Below are 16,682 nucleotides of genomic sequence, written 5' to 3' on the forward strand. Positions count from 1 at the left end.
CTGGTGGGCTGCACAGTGACCCGCTGGAGTTGCGGTTGTAGCTCATGGCCGCTCAGTGCTGCGGGTTGGTGAGGGCAGTGACTTAAGGATCTGCTCAAGGATTCACCTTTGCTGCAGGAGCCTGCCCTTCCCCGTCCCCATTCCTAGGAAGGAAGGCAGGCAGCCAGCCAGAGGCTTATTCTCTGATTGCCTCTCCAAGCCTGCTTCACTGTGGCTGGAGCCTTCACAGAGGGCCGCACAGGGGAGGAGATGGGGTGGGGTGGGGCACAATCCTTCTAGGACAGCTCTCTGATACCTACTAGAGCTTCTCAGATTTTGTATCCGCAGGCCGCTTTTGCCCAGCCTCCCAGATAGGAAGGGTGGTCAGATCGAAGCCCTTCTGCAGTCTGATCCATGCTGATGAGAAACGGAGCCTGGTCCAGGAGCCCCTGCCCCGGCGTTCTTGCTCCAGAGCCCCCGGTTGCTGTGACAGCTGCGGCTTCTCCCTCTGAGAGGCCCAGCAAGGCCTGCATGAGGAGCAGCTGTTGGTGGTGGCATGATACGGGGGGGTTTGGAGGCCTAGGGTCCTCATCTCTGCTGAGGTTCTAGAGAAGGGAGTAACCGCATCGTCTGACATCTCTCTCTGGGATGCTCATTTCATGACCCTTGTCCCCGTGGTGCTGACTCTCCCAGAAGATGTTTATGGCAGGCTGGAGGCTGCACCGTAGCTGGATGGAGTCAGGAATGGCCTGGGCCCTGCTTCATGTGGGTGCCCTGAAGGACTAAGAGAAACTTCCCTGACCTGGGGTGTTGGGCGACTGGTCTGCTCCAGGTAACACGCTGGGGTGGTGAGCAGCGGGCTGGGGCCAGTCCAGGATCTGGACTCTAAGTGGGGGCCTCTGCTGTGCCACTTACCCAGGCTTGCAAGCTCTGGAGAGCAGGCAGCGTCCTGTGGGCACGTCGGTGTCCAGAGCTGGGCCCACGCCCAGAGAAGGGGCCAGCAGACAGGTGGTGCTGGGTAGGCAGCAGCCCAGGCCTGCAGTGTTGGTTTGTGACCAACACCGAGACGGCATGAAGGAATCTTTCCTGTCGGCCTGCGGGCACAGCTCCTCCTGGGCCACACTTACCCCACAAGCCCTGTGGTGCCTTTCCCCACCTCTGGGTGCAGAGATGACCCCTTGGCCAATTAGCAGGAGTCCCCTCTCCCTCCTGGGCCCACCCCCCAGCCCTGTGCAGAGTGGAGCCTCTGGCTTGGGGTATCAGGAGGCGACGGAGGCAGCCTGGGGTGGGAAAATGAGGAGGTGTTCTGGGGGCTGCTGGTGCACAACCCGTCTCCACAACCGCAGGTCCCGGGATGGGCAGTTATTTAAAGTCTGACCTCAGGGCCCTCGCTGTAAGGCGGGAACACCAGCTCCATGTCATAGCGCTGTTTGACGGTTACAAGTGAGACATCGGGAGGCCCCGTGGAGCTGCAGAAGGATTGGCCTCGGGCCCCTCAGGTGAGGAAGCTCTTGAGACACGTTCTCAGTTGCATTGATGCGTCTGAATTGCAAGGCAGTTTCAGGCCCGCAGAACAGTGAAGGCCACGTGCCCGACCCTAGGCAGCCCGAGGCTGACTCGTGTCCCGGGCCTGCGGGCGGTGGGGCGGCTGTCCCTCTGAGCAAGCCCTTCTCTCCGGGACTCTCCTCCTCAGGGGATGGGACAGGTGGGAGGTCCCCTACCTTAGCAAGGCCCTGGGCGCACAGGACCAGCCTCCACCGCGCACATCCCAGAGCTGACTCTGGCCTCTGAGCACCGAGAGACGGTGGGAGCACGGGTGTCCGCCCCCCGGGGCCGGGGGCACGCGGAGCAGTAGTCCAGGGCCCCCGAGCCAGGAGCACCCTGAGGTCACCTGAGCAAGAATCACTGGAAACCTGGCCCTGCTGGGCGGCTGTCCCAGCTGCTCTCTGGGCCCGTCTCCAGCTGCAGGGACCCTGGGGCGGGCTGAGGATTACATGAGAAACAAGGCTGGGCCTGGGCCGAGGGGCGTCAGCGAGGGCCACGAATGTGGACTGTTTCCCTGTGGGACGGTCTTCGCTGGAGCGGAGTGGGAGTGCGTCCTGGAAGCGTGGGTCTCTCCCCTGCCCCTGTCTGGAGGTTCCAGCTGAAGGAATCTCCCCAGGCAGGGCTGGAACAAAGCCATCTGTGTCTTTCCTGCAACCCGCAATCAGTTCAACAGAAGTGAGGAAGGTCCCGCCCCTAAGGGCTTGAAGGGTCAAATGCACTTGACAACGCTGAGACGTGGAGTTTGTACGATCCCCACGCATCTCAGAGGTAGGTGTTACCGTCCCATTTTACGACAAAGAACCTTAACTTCAAAGGGAGGAGGGGGCAGCCCAGGACCCCACAGCTATACGTGGGACGGAGCCAGTGTTCCGAAACCAGGCAGGCCTAGGTCGCTTTGCTTGCTGACAGAGGAATGGATTCTTTTGCGGTGATGTTTTAGATTGTTTGGGTTTTTTTTTTTAACCTCATTGTTAAAAATAATACACGCTCCTGATAGGACTTTCCCCCTTAACTACTGCTCCCAAGTGGTCACGTGTTCTTAAGTTTTATTTTGAACACAATACAGGTAATTTCTTCTTGACTTCACTGCTCTGAGGTGACCGGATTTCCAAGTGGGATATTTTCTGCACTGCGGGCGTCGCGTCCTCTATTCCTCTGCTTGCTCGTGCGTTTTTGAACAAGGAAGGATTATCTGGGCCTGGGTGGGTGGGCGGTAGCCTCTCCCCCCTGCCCTGTGCTGAGAGCCCCTGCCGGATGCTGGGCTATAGCCCTGTGGGAGCCTCGGCACAGCCCGTGTTCAGGGCGCATCCTGCGCTTGGCCTTCACCCTCCCAGCATCTGGTGATTATTTAGAGAGAAAGTGAAGAAAAAAACAAAAAACAAAACCCGTAACAGCTGCCGTCAGAATCCTCTTGATGAAAGGACAGCCTGTGTTAGGGGATGTGGGTTAGGGAGGCTGCCTGGGGGAGGCGGCCTTAGGTGGCCCAGCCTGGCCGGGGAGGTCTGATGGTGGGTAGAGGGGGGCAATGGCTAAGGAGAGGAGGCTGGAGTCCCGGATGTGTTGAGAGCGAGGATGCCTTGATCAGTCTGAGCTTCTTCGTGCGGCCCAGTCTTTCCACGACCCCGGGTCTTGGGCGAATCCTACCGCTTCGCGCTTCCTCTGTTCTTTCCCTTCGTCAGGCCTTTGCTGACTCGAGGAGGGCTCTTTGATGCTCCAGTCCGTGAGTCCCGTCTTCACTGTGACCATTCTTCTCGGGTTGCATTTTTTTTTATTTAAAAAGTTGTCCCTTTAAGAAACTTCCAAGGTCCCTGACTGGTTCTTTTTCTTGACTCCTGGTCATCTCACAGGTGCCTATTCCTGTCTTAGGGTTTATTTCAAACCACCCCCACCCCGCCATTGTGTGGCCAAGACGTTAGTTGTGTTCTGATTCCTTTGTCAGCCCTGCTTCCCTGGGGGTCCGCTTGGGCCGGGGAGTGTTGGCCGCTGAGCACGTGGTTGGTGCTCTCCTGGGTGGGTGCTTGACGCGGCCTTTTGTTTACATCTGAAGCTCTGCCCAAGGCACCTGGCCTGAGAGAGGGGGGCTTACCCCCAGTAAGTCCCAGTAAGAGTGGGGGAGGGGAGAGAAGCGCCCCCAAGGCAAGTCTGGACCACACAGGACACGGCTTGAGGGGCTCAAGACGCCCGTACCTGGACTCCAGAGAGGCTCCAGGCAGCGCGGGGCTCTATACACAAACCCTCACGGGTCAGCTCTCCACACACCATCTCTCCTCGCTGCCCCGCCTTCCTTGGCCCCAGCAGATCCGATGCTCACGGCCACTCCCATCCCCATCCTGGACATCACCCTCCTCGGCCCAATTCTCCTGCCTGACTGCTCCCCTCTCTGTCCCGAAAGTTCTGTCTCCCAGCACTGCCCTCAGCCCCTATGGTGGTCAGTACTGCCACTGGCCGAAACCCCCCACCTCCATGCACGTGGCAGGAGCGGACAGACGTGGCGCATGGCCCCAGCGCGTCTGACTGCTGGTGTGAGCCCCTTCACAGCCCCATCTCTGACGAGGTGCTTTCGTCCATCAGCATGGGTCCTTGAGGAACGAGAGACAGGAAGCCCACACCCCCGCCTGGCCTGAAGCGGACACAAGGCACGAGTGAGAGATAAAACTTCGTTATTTAAAACACTGGTATTTTAGGGACTTCCCTGGCGGTGCAGTGGTTAAGAATCCACCTGCCAACACAGGGGACATGGGTTCGAGCCCTGGTCCGGGAAGATCCCACATGCCACGGAGCAAGTAAGCCCGTGCGCCACAACTACTGAGCCTGCGCTCTAGAGCCCACAAGCCACAGCTACTGAAGCCTGCGCACCTAGAGCCCGTGCTCCGCAACAAGAGATGCCACCGCAATGAGAAGCCCATGCACCGCAATGAAGAGTAACCCCCACTCGTTGCAACTAGAGAAAGCCTGCGCGCAGCAACGAAGACCCAACGCAGCCAAAAATAAATTAAAAAAATAAATAAAATAAAATAAAACGTTGGTATTTTAGAGCTGTTTGTTGCCAGAGCACAGACATCGGCCCCAGAATAGGTGTGAGGCTGTATCAGGACATACGATGCAGGCCGGGGGCTGGCATGGGCCCATCCCTGGAAGCCGTGGTATGCAGCCACAAAACATTTGGTAAAACTCAACCGTGACGACCCATGAGGCAAACGATGTCCAAAATAACTCACAGGTCTGGTGGAAGAGGTTGGGAAACCCTGGCAGCCTGTGTTGGTCACAGGCTGCGTTTGGCAAGATACGAGGGAGAGATAGCCTGAAAACACATGCCCGGTTTGCAAGCTGGGAGGAAAAGGAATCGAGAAAGGCAGGAACGCAGGGACTCGTGGGGGTGAGAGGCCACCTGCTCATCCCAGAGGGCAGATCAGTCAGGACCATGTGGCAGGACGACACCGAGCTGTGGGTGTCGCTCCCGTGAGACTGTAGGGCTTGCTTCTGAGCCTCGCAAGGCCGGGAGAGGCCGGGGGGGCGGGAGCGAAGCAGGCGCCTCGGGCGTGGCTGCACGCCCACAGAGGCCACGGCACGACCTTGGGGGACCACAGCGCTGTTGAGAGTTGCACTGCCGAAGAAACCAGGAGGCTGGGACTAAAAAGTTTGTGACTAGAGACTTGAAAATGGTCTTGGTGGAGAAGAGGCCGAGGAAGCAGTTCAGCCCCCAAAGAGGGCTTGGCCAATGCCATTATCAGGCGTGACCAGTTAGACAGGAGAAGGGCGGACCCTTCCCGGGGCAGAGCCAAGGGCCACAGAGAACCCAGGACTGGGGAGCCTGGCCCAGGATGGGGCCCCTGGCAGGCCTCTAACACTGCTGTGGGGCGGGGGCTGCTGGTCCCCCGTGGTTCTCCCTCCGCAGGGGTGTTGTTGCTGCCGCCCTGTCCCTGTTCCCCGCGGGCGGGTGACTGGCCTTCCAGCTCGCGAGTGGCTGGGCCGAGTGGAGCCCCACCAGGCCCTGGTGCTGGGACAGCCCCCCGAGACCCTGGGCCGTAACTGGGTGGGGCCAAGTCACCTCCTGGCTGGGGCAAGGGGGTGAGGTGGAGGGGCTGCATTTTGAGTGCAGGAAGGAGAATCCGTGGGACATCTGGTGACCTGGGGGCCGGATGTGGCAGGGCCAGGGCTGCTGGCCCACCATTTGCGGGCCTCCCTCGCCCTGGCCCCTTGGGTGGGGGGGGGGGGGGCTCTGTGACTGGGTCCGGCCAGTTGGTCAGGTGACGTGTCACTGCAGGGCCAGAGCGCGTAATGCTGGTGGGAGACCCACACCAGAGGCGTGTCACCCCGTGAGCCCAACCCTGCGGGCAACCAGGAGGACCAGGGCCCGACCGCTGCCCTTTGTCGCAGTGGCTGCATCAATCCCGGCGTCCACAGCTTGGCCATCCTTCGTGGCGATGCCCCAAGTGGAGTCCCCGACCTCACTCCCTCTTCCAGCCCCACCAGTACCTGCAGCCTCGACCGCACCTGTGCTTGCAGACATCCTTCCTTCTCCATCCCCCGAAGTCACACTCACCTCTTCCTTTACTCCAGTTTGGGATGGGGGACCACTGCTGAGAAAGGCCCGCAGCAACGGTGGTCAAGTGGCCTCCTTGCTTTGGTGTTTGGGGGTCCGGGGTGGGGGGAAGGGGCTGGGGAGGGTGGAAGGTGCCGCTGGCGCTCAGACCCCCAGGGCTGCCGGGCAGGATCGGGGGCTTCCGAGGGCAGAGCCAGGATGGTCAGGAGGGGCTGGGGGGCAGAGAAGAGCCTCAGCAGTACCCCGCCCCTCCGGCCTCTGGCCTGCGTGTCTGGCGGTGACCAGCTCAGGACCCCGCCCCCCGGCAGCTGGGCAGGTGTGAAGGAGCTGGACGAACAGGCCGGGAGGTAGTTTGCAGAGTGGAGGTTTAATGGGACGGTCACGGCGACCCTGCACAGTGGTCCCCCGGGGGGCCCGGCTCTAGGCACTGGGCTCCCCAGGCCCCTTCCGGCAGGGTGGGCCTAGAAGGAGCACCAGCGCTGCCTGCCCCTCCCTGTGTGTCATTGCTGCACTGGCCCCAGGCAGCCTCAAGACAGACTGTCCTGTCCCACTCCCCCTGGGGCCTGGGATCCCGTGTTCCCTGAGGAGCTAAGGCTTTCCAGGGGGCCCCTCCCCAGGGACATCCACCCTTTACTCGGTGTCCCTTGCCCCCCACGCGGAAGCATGTCTGCATCCTCTGCCGGAGGCCAACCGAGGCTGCCATCCCCGGGGGTGGGGTGCGGGGGCCGCGGGCAGGAAGCACGCTGGGGGGACAGCATGGCCCGGGCCCCCGGCAGATGTAAGGCACGGTGTGGTGGTCGCCATCGACCCAGGGGCAGCGCCTGGCAGTCAGTGTTGAGACAGGAGGGTGTGGCGTGTGCTGGCCGCTCCAGGCCTGCAGTGCAAGAGGGCTGCGGGGACCAGGTCCCCGGGCCTTGGCCGGCCCCGGGGGTGCCCCCAGAGAGCCTGCAGGAGGGGTGCGTGGGCCAGGCTGGGGCACGGTCACGGTGGGCCGAGGCCCAGAAGGCACAATCGTGGTGTCGAGCAGTCAGGGCTAGGCAGACACGTTGACATCCCTGAGAGAGATGGCGCTGCCGGGGGCCTCGTCCCCGAGCAGCAGGGCTGGTGCGTCTGTGTCCGCCTCCGAGTCCGCTCCGGCCCCGCCTTGCTCCACGCTGGGCTCTGTGCCGGGGCCCAGGCCCTGGGACAGGATCTGCTGGATGGTCCGGCGCAAGTTGGGGTGCAGCCGGCCCTGCGTCTGGTAGAAGACCTCCAGGGCGAAGGACTTGAGGGCGCCGGTGCAGAGGTCCTCGTACAGCGGGATGGTGTACATGCGGGACATCTGCGGGTGGCCGCTTGTCACACCGGCCGCTCCCCGGCCCCTGCCGCCCGCGGGCCCCAGGGCTGCACTCACACTGCCGCAGCGGGGGCCCCACTGTCCTTGCCTCCACCACTGCAGGCCTCTGTAGAGGCCCCGTCTCCAGGGAGCTCGGGCTAGGGGGGCACTGCCGGGGGACAGGTCTGGGGAGTGGGGAGGCCGGGCCCCGGCAGGCCTGGGGTCCTAGGGCCTCTGAGGAGCTCAGATGCGCCGGCTGTCCACGCCCAGGGCCCAGTGGGCCCAGACCCCCACCCCGGACTCTGCTCCCGGCCTGGCCCTCGGGCACCACCACCCCAAGGCCCGGTGGGGTCTGTGCTCTTCCCCCCACTGCCAGCCCCAACGCCACGTCTTCCCCACCCCATTCTCTGGGATGCCCAGTCTGAGTGGGTGGGGACGGGGGGGGGGGAGGGGAGGGGTGGGGAAGGGTGGGGAAGGGGTGGGGGAGGGGTGGGGCGGGCCCGCGCTGGTGGCTGCACCTGGCTCTCGAGGAAGCGCCGGACCCTGTGGAGGTCAGGGTAGTAGTCGTTTCGGACGACGATCTGCAGCCAGCGGATGCGGATCTCGGCGTTCATCGAGTCCAGCAGGGAGGAGTAGCACTTGGACAGGCTCATCACCACCTCTGCCGGCCACGGGCAGGTCAGGCCAGCCGGCCCCTCCCCTCCCCCACCACCCCAGCGGCTGCAGGACTCACCCTGGGGCAGCGGGGACCCGTCCAGGAGCCGGTCCAGGAAGAGCGCTGTCTGGAAGGTCCTCCACTTGGAGATGTCGATGGTGCTGGCGGACGCGGCCGCCTGGTCCAGGGGCTCCGCAGTCCACAGCTGGAAGAGGGCCTCCACGGGCCGGGTCAGGCTGGATCCCTGAGACAGGTCTGGCTCGGCCAGCGGGGGGCCTGTGGCATTCAGCCAGCGCTCAAACTCCAGCCCTGCAGGGAAGACACCACCCTGGGGTCCCGAGCAGGCCTGCCCGGGAGACACCAGACCCCGAGGGTGTGCCTGGGTGTGACTGTTCCGGGCCTGGGAGCCCCGAGGGCGGGGGCCGTCTGGGGACGGCCGGGGTCACCTCTAGCCCCTACCACTCCAAACCACTGGGGTGGCTTCGGCGAAGGGGCACACAGAGGCTCGAGCTGGTGACTGAGGGACCCCCGGCCCCTCCACGCCTCTCCTGGGTAGGAGACAACGAGGCATTGTAAACCCTTGGAGGGAAGGTGGCGGGATAGGCTCTGCCCCACGAGGGGGTAGGGGACACCACCCTGGGCAAAGGATGTTCCTGCTTTAAAACCCTGGAGCTGGGCAGCCGTGGGGGCAGGTTCTGCCCATCGCCCGCTCTCAAAAGCCCTTGGAGCACCTACCAAACCCTCCCAAACACAGGGTCCCCCTGCCCACACCTCCCAGCCACACCTCACTGCCCTATAGCAAGCCCTGGCTTCTCCCAGATGTCAGACCTTCCAGTCTCTTCTTTGGCCCCCAAGCCCTTGGACCAGGCACAGCCCCACAAGCCTCACAAGCAGGCCAGCTGCCTTCAGCTAGCTCTCAGGCAAACCTCTCTCCGTGTCGCAGATCCTGCCCCAGGCCCTTTGCACAGTTTCCGGGGACCTTTTTCTGGGACTGCTTAATCAGGTCTGCCTGGCCTAAGTACCGCCTCCATGCTAGGAAGCACACCCTCCTCTCTGCTCCTACGGTGTCCAGCCCGAGGCCCACACTGTCCAGCGAGCGTGGCTGCAGGAAGGATGGATGAACCCGAGGGAATTTCTTCCAGGCAGAGGCGTCATCTTGTGCGGTGGAGCCCACACACCCGCCGCCTCCCTGGCAGGCCGAGGGGCTCGCCGGTTGCGGACCCGCGGCAGGCGGTGGGCCTCACCTGCCCGGCAGTCCACACTCTGCTCCTTCAGCTCCGGGAAGAAGGTCAGGAAGGAGTCCAGCAGGTCCTGGGCTACCACGCTGGTGAACTTGTACTTCTCCACGTAGGCCTGCTGGGGAAGGGGCAGGGCTCGGCAGGCCTGGGGGCTGGGCACACCGTCCCCATCCCACCACCCGCACCACAGCTGGGGCCTGCACAGCCGGAAAGGGCCACCGCCCCGAGGCGTCTGTACAGAGCGGTGTGCAGGGCCCAGGGCGGCGCGGAGGCACCCACTGCTGCCACATGGGCCCTGCCAAGTGGTCAAAACCGGAGGGAGGGAGGGAGGGAGGGACGGAGAGGAGGAAGCACCCCAGGCACTGCCCGGAGAGAAGGCCACGTCCCAGCTCCGCCCACAGGCCCCCGCCACTCCATCCTCACCACCAGGAGAGAAGGGCAGCCCTGGGAGTCGGGGCAGAGAAGCGGGGGCGTTCGGGGCCTGTCTCGGGGAAGCGGCTGCTCACTCGGAGAAAGCTGTCAAAGCGCTGGGGGTCCCCGCAGAGCTGGGACAGGTAGTACACGAAGCAGTAGCCCTTCTCGTAAGTGAACAGGTTCATCAGGTGGCTCGGATTCACCCCTGCAAGGGGAACACCGTGGCTCTGGGCGGTGCCCTGACCCTCCCATGTCCCGAGGGACGGGGGCAGGATGGCGGTCAGGTGCTGTGTGGAACGGGAAGCGCTGAGGGCCGCCGTCCCTCACATCTAGATGTCCTAGGAGTGTGGAGACGGGGCCCGCCTTACCCAGGGGGCCTCGGTGGAGACCTCGGTCCACACACCACGGTGACGGGTGCTCAGAGCCCCTGAGAGGCAGTGGCAGGCTGAGGGGCCCCTGACCTGGCCTCTGCGGGGATGCCACGGTGGGGACAGGGACGCCCGGCCAGAGTTAGCCTGGGCTGGGCAAGGAGGCCCTGCAGGATGACGTGTCCAGGGCCCGGGGCAGAGCCGGTGGGAGTGGGTACCTGGCTCCAGCTTGACCTGCAGCTTGCTAACTGGGCTGTCCTCGCCGAGGAGCTTCATCTGTCTGTGCAGGGCATCCAGGCGGAAGGCTGTCTCCAGACAGGTGAAGGCAGCACCTGGACGGGGCAGGTGCGAAGCTGCTGCCCTTGCGGCTCCCTGCCCTGAGCCTTGTGGAGATGGCCCCTGGCCACCCGGCTGGACACATGCACGGCAGGGGGACCGCACCCCGGGGGCCAGGCTGGGCTCCCAGCCCCTCACACAGTGCCCGGATGGCCCCGGTAGCCCAGCCTGCACAAGGCCCCGGCGGTGACCCCGCCGCCCCTGCCCCAGCCCGGGTGGTACCGTAGGTCTCGGTGGTGATGCGGCGCTGCGCGTAGGTGGCCAGGCCCTCGCTCAGCCACATCTCCTCCCATGTGGCGTTGGTGACGGCGTTGCCGAACCAGCTGTGGGCCACCTCGTGGATGACGTCGATGATCAGGAACTCGTCACTCTCCAGGATGGAGGAGATGATAAAGGTGAGGCAGGGGTTCTCCATGGCCACGATGGGGAAGGAGGGGGGCAGGAAGACGATGTCATACCTGCCCAGGGTGGGGGGTGACCGTGAGAGGGCCGGGGCCCGGGCAGTGAGCGTCACTTCCTTCCCAGGAGGTCAGACAAGGCCCCCCACCATGGGCTCCCGTTGCTTCCCGGTAGGGTGGGGACTTGCCCTCTGAGCCCTCCTACAGTCAGCCAGGCTCCCAGGGGCCCCAGGACGTACCTGCCCCACAGGTAGGGCCCGTAGAGGCGCTCGGCTGCGCTCAGCCACTGCTCCACCGCGCCGGACAGCTTGCTGGTGGCCGTGGGCAGGAGGCATGGCTCAGCCCACACGCGGCTCCTGTCACAGGGGCGAGGGTGGGTGGGGGCCGGCCAGTCCCCATCCCTCTCACCCCACTAGGCCTTTCCTCTGCTTCTGGGCTCGAACACCACCTGCACCTAGTCTGGCCTGGTCCACCGCCCAGCTGCTGCCCGCCACCCTGCCTCACTCACTGCCACCACGCAGGCCCTTCCCGCAGTGGGGGCCGGGCCACACGCGAGGGGCCGCTGGCTCCTCCTGTCTCTGAGTCGAGGGACCCCGCACAGGTGTGAGGCTACGTCCAGCGGCGGCCCGGCCCGGCAGGAGGACCAGCTTGCGCAGGGCGCTGGGGAGGCCGGAAGCCCAGCCTCCGGGTCTGGGGGTGCACGGGAGTGAGCGGGCTCCTCTCTCACTGACAGGGGCGGCCCCGGGGAGTGGCAACATGGCACGTGGGGTCCTCTGGCGGGTGGCTGCAGACGCGGGCCGCACACCCAGCTCACGGTAGGATCTCCCCGAGGCCTGGACTCCGGGCAGCAGCAGCTGCAGGAAGCAAGAGGCGGCCCTACCTGGGCCCGATGTCTGCCGGCTGGAGGTCCCCGGCCACGAGGGCCACGAGGTAGGCGGGCACGGGGTGCTCCATGTGGAAGCGGTAGACGCCCTCCTCCTCCACGTAGGTGCTCTGTGTGGCACTCATCAGCACCTGCACCCCCGACGGGGCCTGTGTTCGAGGAGGCCCCACCCATCAGGGCACCCCGTGTCCTCGATGGGGAGCCCCACGCCCTGTCAGGGCACCCCGTGTCCCCACTGGGAACTCCATAGCCCGGTCAGAAGCCCCACATCCATGGTAGGGAACGCCACGTCCCCGACGGGAAGCCCTGCCACCTGGATCAGGTAGCCACGTCACTGTCGGGGACCCTCTCAGCCCCATCAGGGGTCCCCCCACACTATTCGGGGAACCCCACGCTGCTGGTCTGCACACCTCTTGCCCCAGTCGGGAGTCGGGTGGGCGTAGGGGTGCTGCCACGCTCAGGCCAGGAGCCCTGGGACCCAGCGACTCCGTCTGTGCCCTCCCCTCGTCAGGGTCCTATTGGCTCATCCTGGGTCCAGGACCCCGACCCTAACAGGCTGCCCCCTCCTGCACAGTGAGGAGGGTGGGCTCCTCCTAGAGCAGTGGTCCCGGTGGCAACCGGGGCCAGGCTCGGGCAGGTAAGAGTGCGGAGCGGGGCCTGCTGGTGGGCGCTGACCTTGACGACGGCCGAGTAGGTGCACTTGACGGCGGGCGTGTCGAAGCACGGGAAGAAGGAACGGTTGCAGACGGAGTGGCCCTGGGTGAAGACGAAGGGCTTGGCACTGCCATAGGTCAGCTCTGGGTCCAGCCACCAGATCTGCAGCGGGCGGTGGGCAGGGTATCAGCCGACGGCCCCTGGGCTCTGGCCCTTGACGCCCTCCCCATCACGTGGGCTGAGGCCTCCTGGAGACCAGGGCTGCTGGCTGACGGCCCTCACTGTACCCGTGAGGCGGGGGCACCTGAGGCACACAGGGAATGGGGGGAGCCTGGGGGCCCTGCCCCACAGAGAGCAGCACGTGGGGACGCCAGAACACCCCTCCCTGCCAGCCCAGCCTTGATTCCTGAAAGCTAGGCAGAGTTTCTGGAGAGGACAAGGCCTTGGGAAGTGGGCCCCAACCCCCCTGTCCTGCTCAGGCTTCCAGGCCCAGGGCTGCTGGCGCAGCGGCTGGAGAGGGAGGGCATGAGGAAGGGCCCAGGAGGGGACGGCCCGACTGGGCTCGTCCAGCTCCTGGGCACCGTCGCTTGCCCACCCTGGGCAGGCAGGGCGGCCGACACAGAGTGTGGCCTGTGCTTCGCCACCAGGGCCAGGCCTCTCTCCAGGTGGGAGGCCAGGCACTCAGGGAGTCCCCCAGCCTGTGCCCCTCACACCAGCTGCCAGAGGGAAACTGAGACGGTCAGAGCACCTGAGTCCAATTCTCACAGGCAGGCGCGAACCCGGTCTCAGCAGGGAAGGGGAGCCGGGAATGTGGACGTGTGGGGAGAGCAGTGCTTCCTGGTGACCCCCACGTGCGCCTGAGCCCAGGGCCACCCCTGGAAATGGGGCAGCCTCACAGGGAGGGATCCCCCACGGGGAGAAGGGCTCCCGGCCAGGGCCCGTGGGCAGGGAGCTCAGGCTGGGCTCTCAGAGAGGACGCGTGGGACAGGAGCAGCCCGGGGGGAGGGCCGCTGGGGCCACGGCCGGAGCACTGTGGACAGACCCCGCAGCGGCCACCAGCGCCCAGTCACCCACCTCCCGGGCGGGGTGGCACTGGTGGGTGCCTCGCTCATCTGCAGGATGGACGGGGACCTCCGCACAGGACCTGACACCACACACGGTGTCCTCGGGAAGGGCAGCCGTCGGGGGTGGGCGTGGGCTCAGGGCAGGAGTGGGAAGGATGCCCTTCAGGGCTTCTGCGCAAGGAAACGGCCCCTGCCTGGAAGATGCCTCCACCGCACAGTGCCGGTGGCCCGGGGAGGCCACGGGGGGCCGAGGATGGGGGTGCTCTTCGGTGCCGTGCCGCCTACCTGCTTCCACGCCTGCCAGACACTGTCGCCCTCTCAGCCAACCTCCCCCCAGATGCCAAGGCCAGGCCCCACCCCCACTAGGGAGCCCTCCCTCGCACCCTCGTGCCCACCACTGCCCCCAGCCTCCCTAGGGCCATTTCAAGACACCCCCTCTCAACTCCGGCCAAACATTCCAGGGTCTCCAGGAAGGTCAGCACGGAGCCTGGGGGAGCTCCCCCAACCCAACCGCAGTCATTCTGTGGGGCCCCAAATCTGTTCTCACGCCCCCTCTGCCGGGACGACACGATCATTGAAGCCAACTGGACTGTTCCGTGTCCCCACTTCAGTGACCGAGCCACGCAGGTTCTCCCAGGGCCATTATGGAAGGACCCTAGCCCCCTGCAAGTGACAGGTCTGAGCAAACCACAGCTGATGGTATCCACAGTTGCTTGCCACTGGGAGTTGTCCATGCTGAGACCACAGAGGTGGAGGACCCCAGACCCAGTGGGGCTCCCTACCCCACAAACCCCAGACCCCAGACCCAGGAGGGGGCTGCCTCTCCTGCAGACCCCAGATCTTAGCAGATGCCCGGGCTCGGCAGGGCTGCCTATCCAGTTCCTGCAGACCCAGCCAGACCCCTGTCAACGTTCACGGACGTCTTCAAAACTTCCTTCGGGCCGCTATGTCTCTGTCCTCTCACGGTGAGGAGTGTGCAGTGGTATCTTCCTTTTCTGCTGACCCCTAGGGCTGCCCCAGATGTTTAGAAGGCCTGTCTGGGGAGCCTGTTCAAAAATGCAGACTCCTGGGCCCTGCCACAGAGCTTCCTGGGGCTGGGACCCAGGAATCTGCATTTAATGAGACTCCCCCCGCAGCGCTTCTGCAGGTAGCCCTTGGCTCATGCTGGGGACAGGCCCCCGTGGTCAGGCTGCTAGGGATACGGTCAGGCCAGCAAGGGTGGCCTGTTATGGGCCCTAGTCCCACCACTCTGCCAGTCTTGGGTGGACCAGACACATGAGCTCCAAGTTCACAGATCAAGGTCCGGGAGGATCATACCCCTTTGTTCTCACGGCTGTGGTGGGAGGCATACGTGCCGCTGTCTGAGATCCAGGCTACCCCAGCAGGTGCCAACCCAGCAGGCCAGGGGCCAGGCCAGCACACCCACGGAAGCTCACAAAGGAGGTGAGGTGGCAGCTGAGGGCTCCTGGGAATCATGCAGGAAGCCCATAGGTGTGTGTCTGCTCTAGGCTCTTCCTGTCCAGATGTCACCTTGATGGCTCCTGACCTGGTGCCTCTGTGCCACCTGTGCTTCACCGTATCCATTTACATGCCGTGGGCGCTGACACATGGAAACTTCCGGGGCCTCCCAGAGCTACGTGTATGCTGTGTGTGTGTGTTTGGAGGAAGAGCAGTGTCACAAGTGTGCTGTCCACGTGGAGACCCAGGAACCCCCATGCTTCCAGAACGGAAGGCCCTGCTCCATCCTGAAAGCCCTCCTATGGTGGAGGGGTGCTGCAGCACCAGCACCCAGCCTGGGCCACGCAGCCTTCCTGCTGAGCCCCTGGGGCGGCAGATGCTCCACGTCCAAAGCCCTGCAGAGCCTACGTGTGTCTGTGTTGGGGACACAGGGCAACCCTGCCGCCGCACCCGCCAGTCCCCACGGGGCCTGAAGCATTAGAGCCAACCCGGACCTCTCCGCCTCCCACTCCGGCAGGTCCGTCCCTCTTGCCACTTCCAGGGAACAGTCCTCTGAAGGCCAGGTCACACGGAGGCCCTTCCACATCTGACACTGCCTGGCCTGCTTCTCAGTGCCAGGCTCCCTCAGATGTATGGCTTGGCGTGTGCTCACCAGAAGCTGTCCCTGTCCCCAGGCAGGGACAGCCCCTGCACACCTGAAAGGAGAGGCTTCCCGTGGTGGCATGCTGTCCCCTGTCCCCACGGTCCAGGGCCAGCACCCAGGCTCTCGCTCGGTCCAAGGTTCCTAAGGGCTCCCCGGGCACCAGCTGGGAAGCACTGCAGGCACCTGGCCAGGACTCCGGAGCCAGGTGGGGAAGTGCCAGGCCGGCCCCATCTCTCCGCAGGTGCCTCAGGCGCAGAGCCCACATTAACGCTCCCCTAGCCTGGCGGCAGCGCGGGGAGACACCGCCTGGAAACGACCCGGCGACCAGCCCACCGCCCCAGCGCCCACCCGGCGGGGGGGGGACTCACGGCGGGGGCGTCGGTCGAGGTGTAGCGCAGGATGACCTGGAAGGGCTGGTGCGCCTGCAGTTCAGGCGGCAGCGTGACGGTGAGCGAGGAGCCGTAGTCCGTGAAAGGGTCCACCCTGAAGGCCAGCGGGCAGCATGCGGGCTCCGCGCCGGGTGCCTCGGGGAAGGCGGGCAGCGGGGGCGGCGGCGCGGGACTCGGCCCGGGTGCAGCGAAGGCGAAGGCGCAGGGTGGCTCGCCGGCGGCGGCGGGAGCGCGGCGGAAGGCGGCCGAATGCAGGCGCAGGGCCGGGTGCGCGTCGAGCACGAGCGCGCGGGGCGCGGGGCGCCGCGCGCACAGCTCGAGCACCAGGCAGCCGGCCAGCTCGCGCGCCTCGGGCCGCAGCTCCAGGCCCAGCTGCAGGTGGCGGAGGCGGAAGAGCTGCGCGCTGGAGGCCGAGGCCACGTCCAGGGCGGGCGGCGGCTCGGGCGGCGGACGCGCGGGCGCGGCCTCGGCGCCGGGCGCTTTGCGGCAGCAGCACTGCGCCGCCATGGCCGCCGCGCTAGGTGAAATCCATGGGCGGCGGCCGCGCCGGGCCGCGGGGAGCGGGTGAGGGGCGGCGGTGGCGGCAGCGGCGGCGGCGGCGGCGGCGGCGGCGGCGGCGGCGGCGGGGCGAGGGCACAACAGGAAGTCGCGCCGGGAGCCGCCCGGCCCGGCCCCGCGCCGTGCGCCGCCCCGCTCGGGCTCCGCTCGGCCGCCGCCGGGGGCGCTGTGCGCGGGGAGACCGGGGAGCCGGGGGCGCAGTGAGCGGGGGCGCTGTGAACCGGGAGACCGAGTAGCCGAGA

At 65.5% G+C, this 16,682-nt stretch overlaps 1 protein-coding gene across 2 annotated transcripts; it reads right to left on the reverse strand.

Moving 5' to 3' along the window:
- Nucleotides 1-115: 115 nt before the first annotated feature.
- Nucleotides 116-16,476, reverse strand: RNPEPL1 (arginyl aminopeptidase like 1). 2 transcript variants are annotated; one of them, XM_030851922.3, is made up of 11 exons: nt 15,862-16,476; nt 12,350-12,490; nt 11,672-11,823; nt 11,031-11,147; nt 10,616-10,851; nt 10,276-10,389; nt 9,782-9,894; nt 9,282-9,390; nt 8,116-8,346; nt 7,901-8,043; nt 116-7,388 (listed from the first exon to the last, which is right to left on the reverse strand). In XM_030851922.3, exons 1-11 carry the CDS (start codon nt 16,387-16,389, stop codon nt 7,101-7,103), a joined length of 2,172 nt encoding a protein of 723 aa, XP_030707782.1. In that variant the 5' UTR covers nt 16,390-16,476; the 3' UTR covers nt 116-7,100. The 2 variants fall into 2 exon arrangements, with proteins under 2 accessions (XP_030707782.1, XP_030707781.1); XM_030851921.3 differs by having other exon boundaries at nt 9,282-9,393.
- Between the last annotated feature and the right edge of the window lie 206 nt (nt 16,477-16,682).

The sequence above is a fragment of the Globicephala melas genome, chromosome 7, assembly GCF_963455315.2.
Source record: "Globicephala melas chromosome 7, mGloMel1.2, whole genome shotgun sequence".
NCBI lineage: Eukaryota > Metazoa > Chordata > Mammalia > Artiodactyla > Delphinidae > Globicephala > Globicephala melas.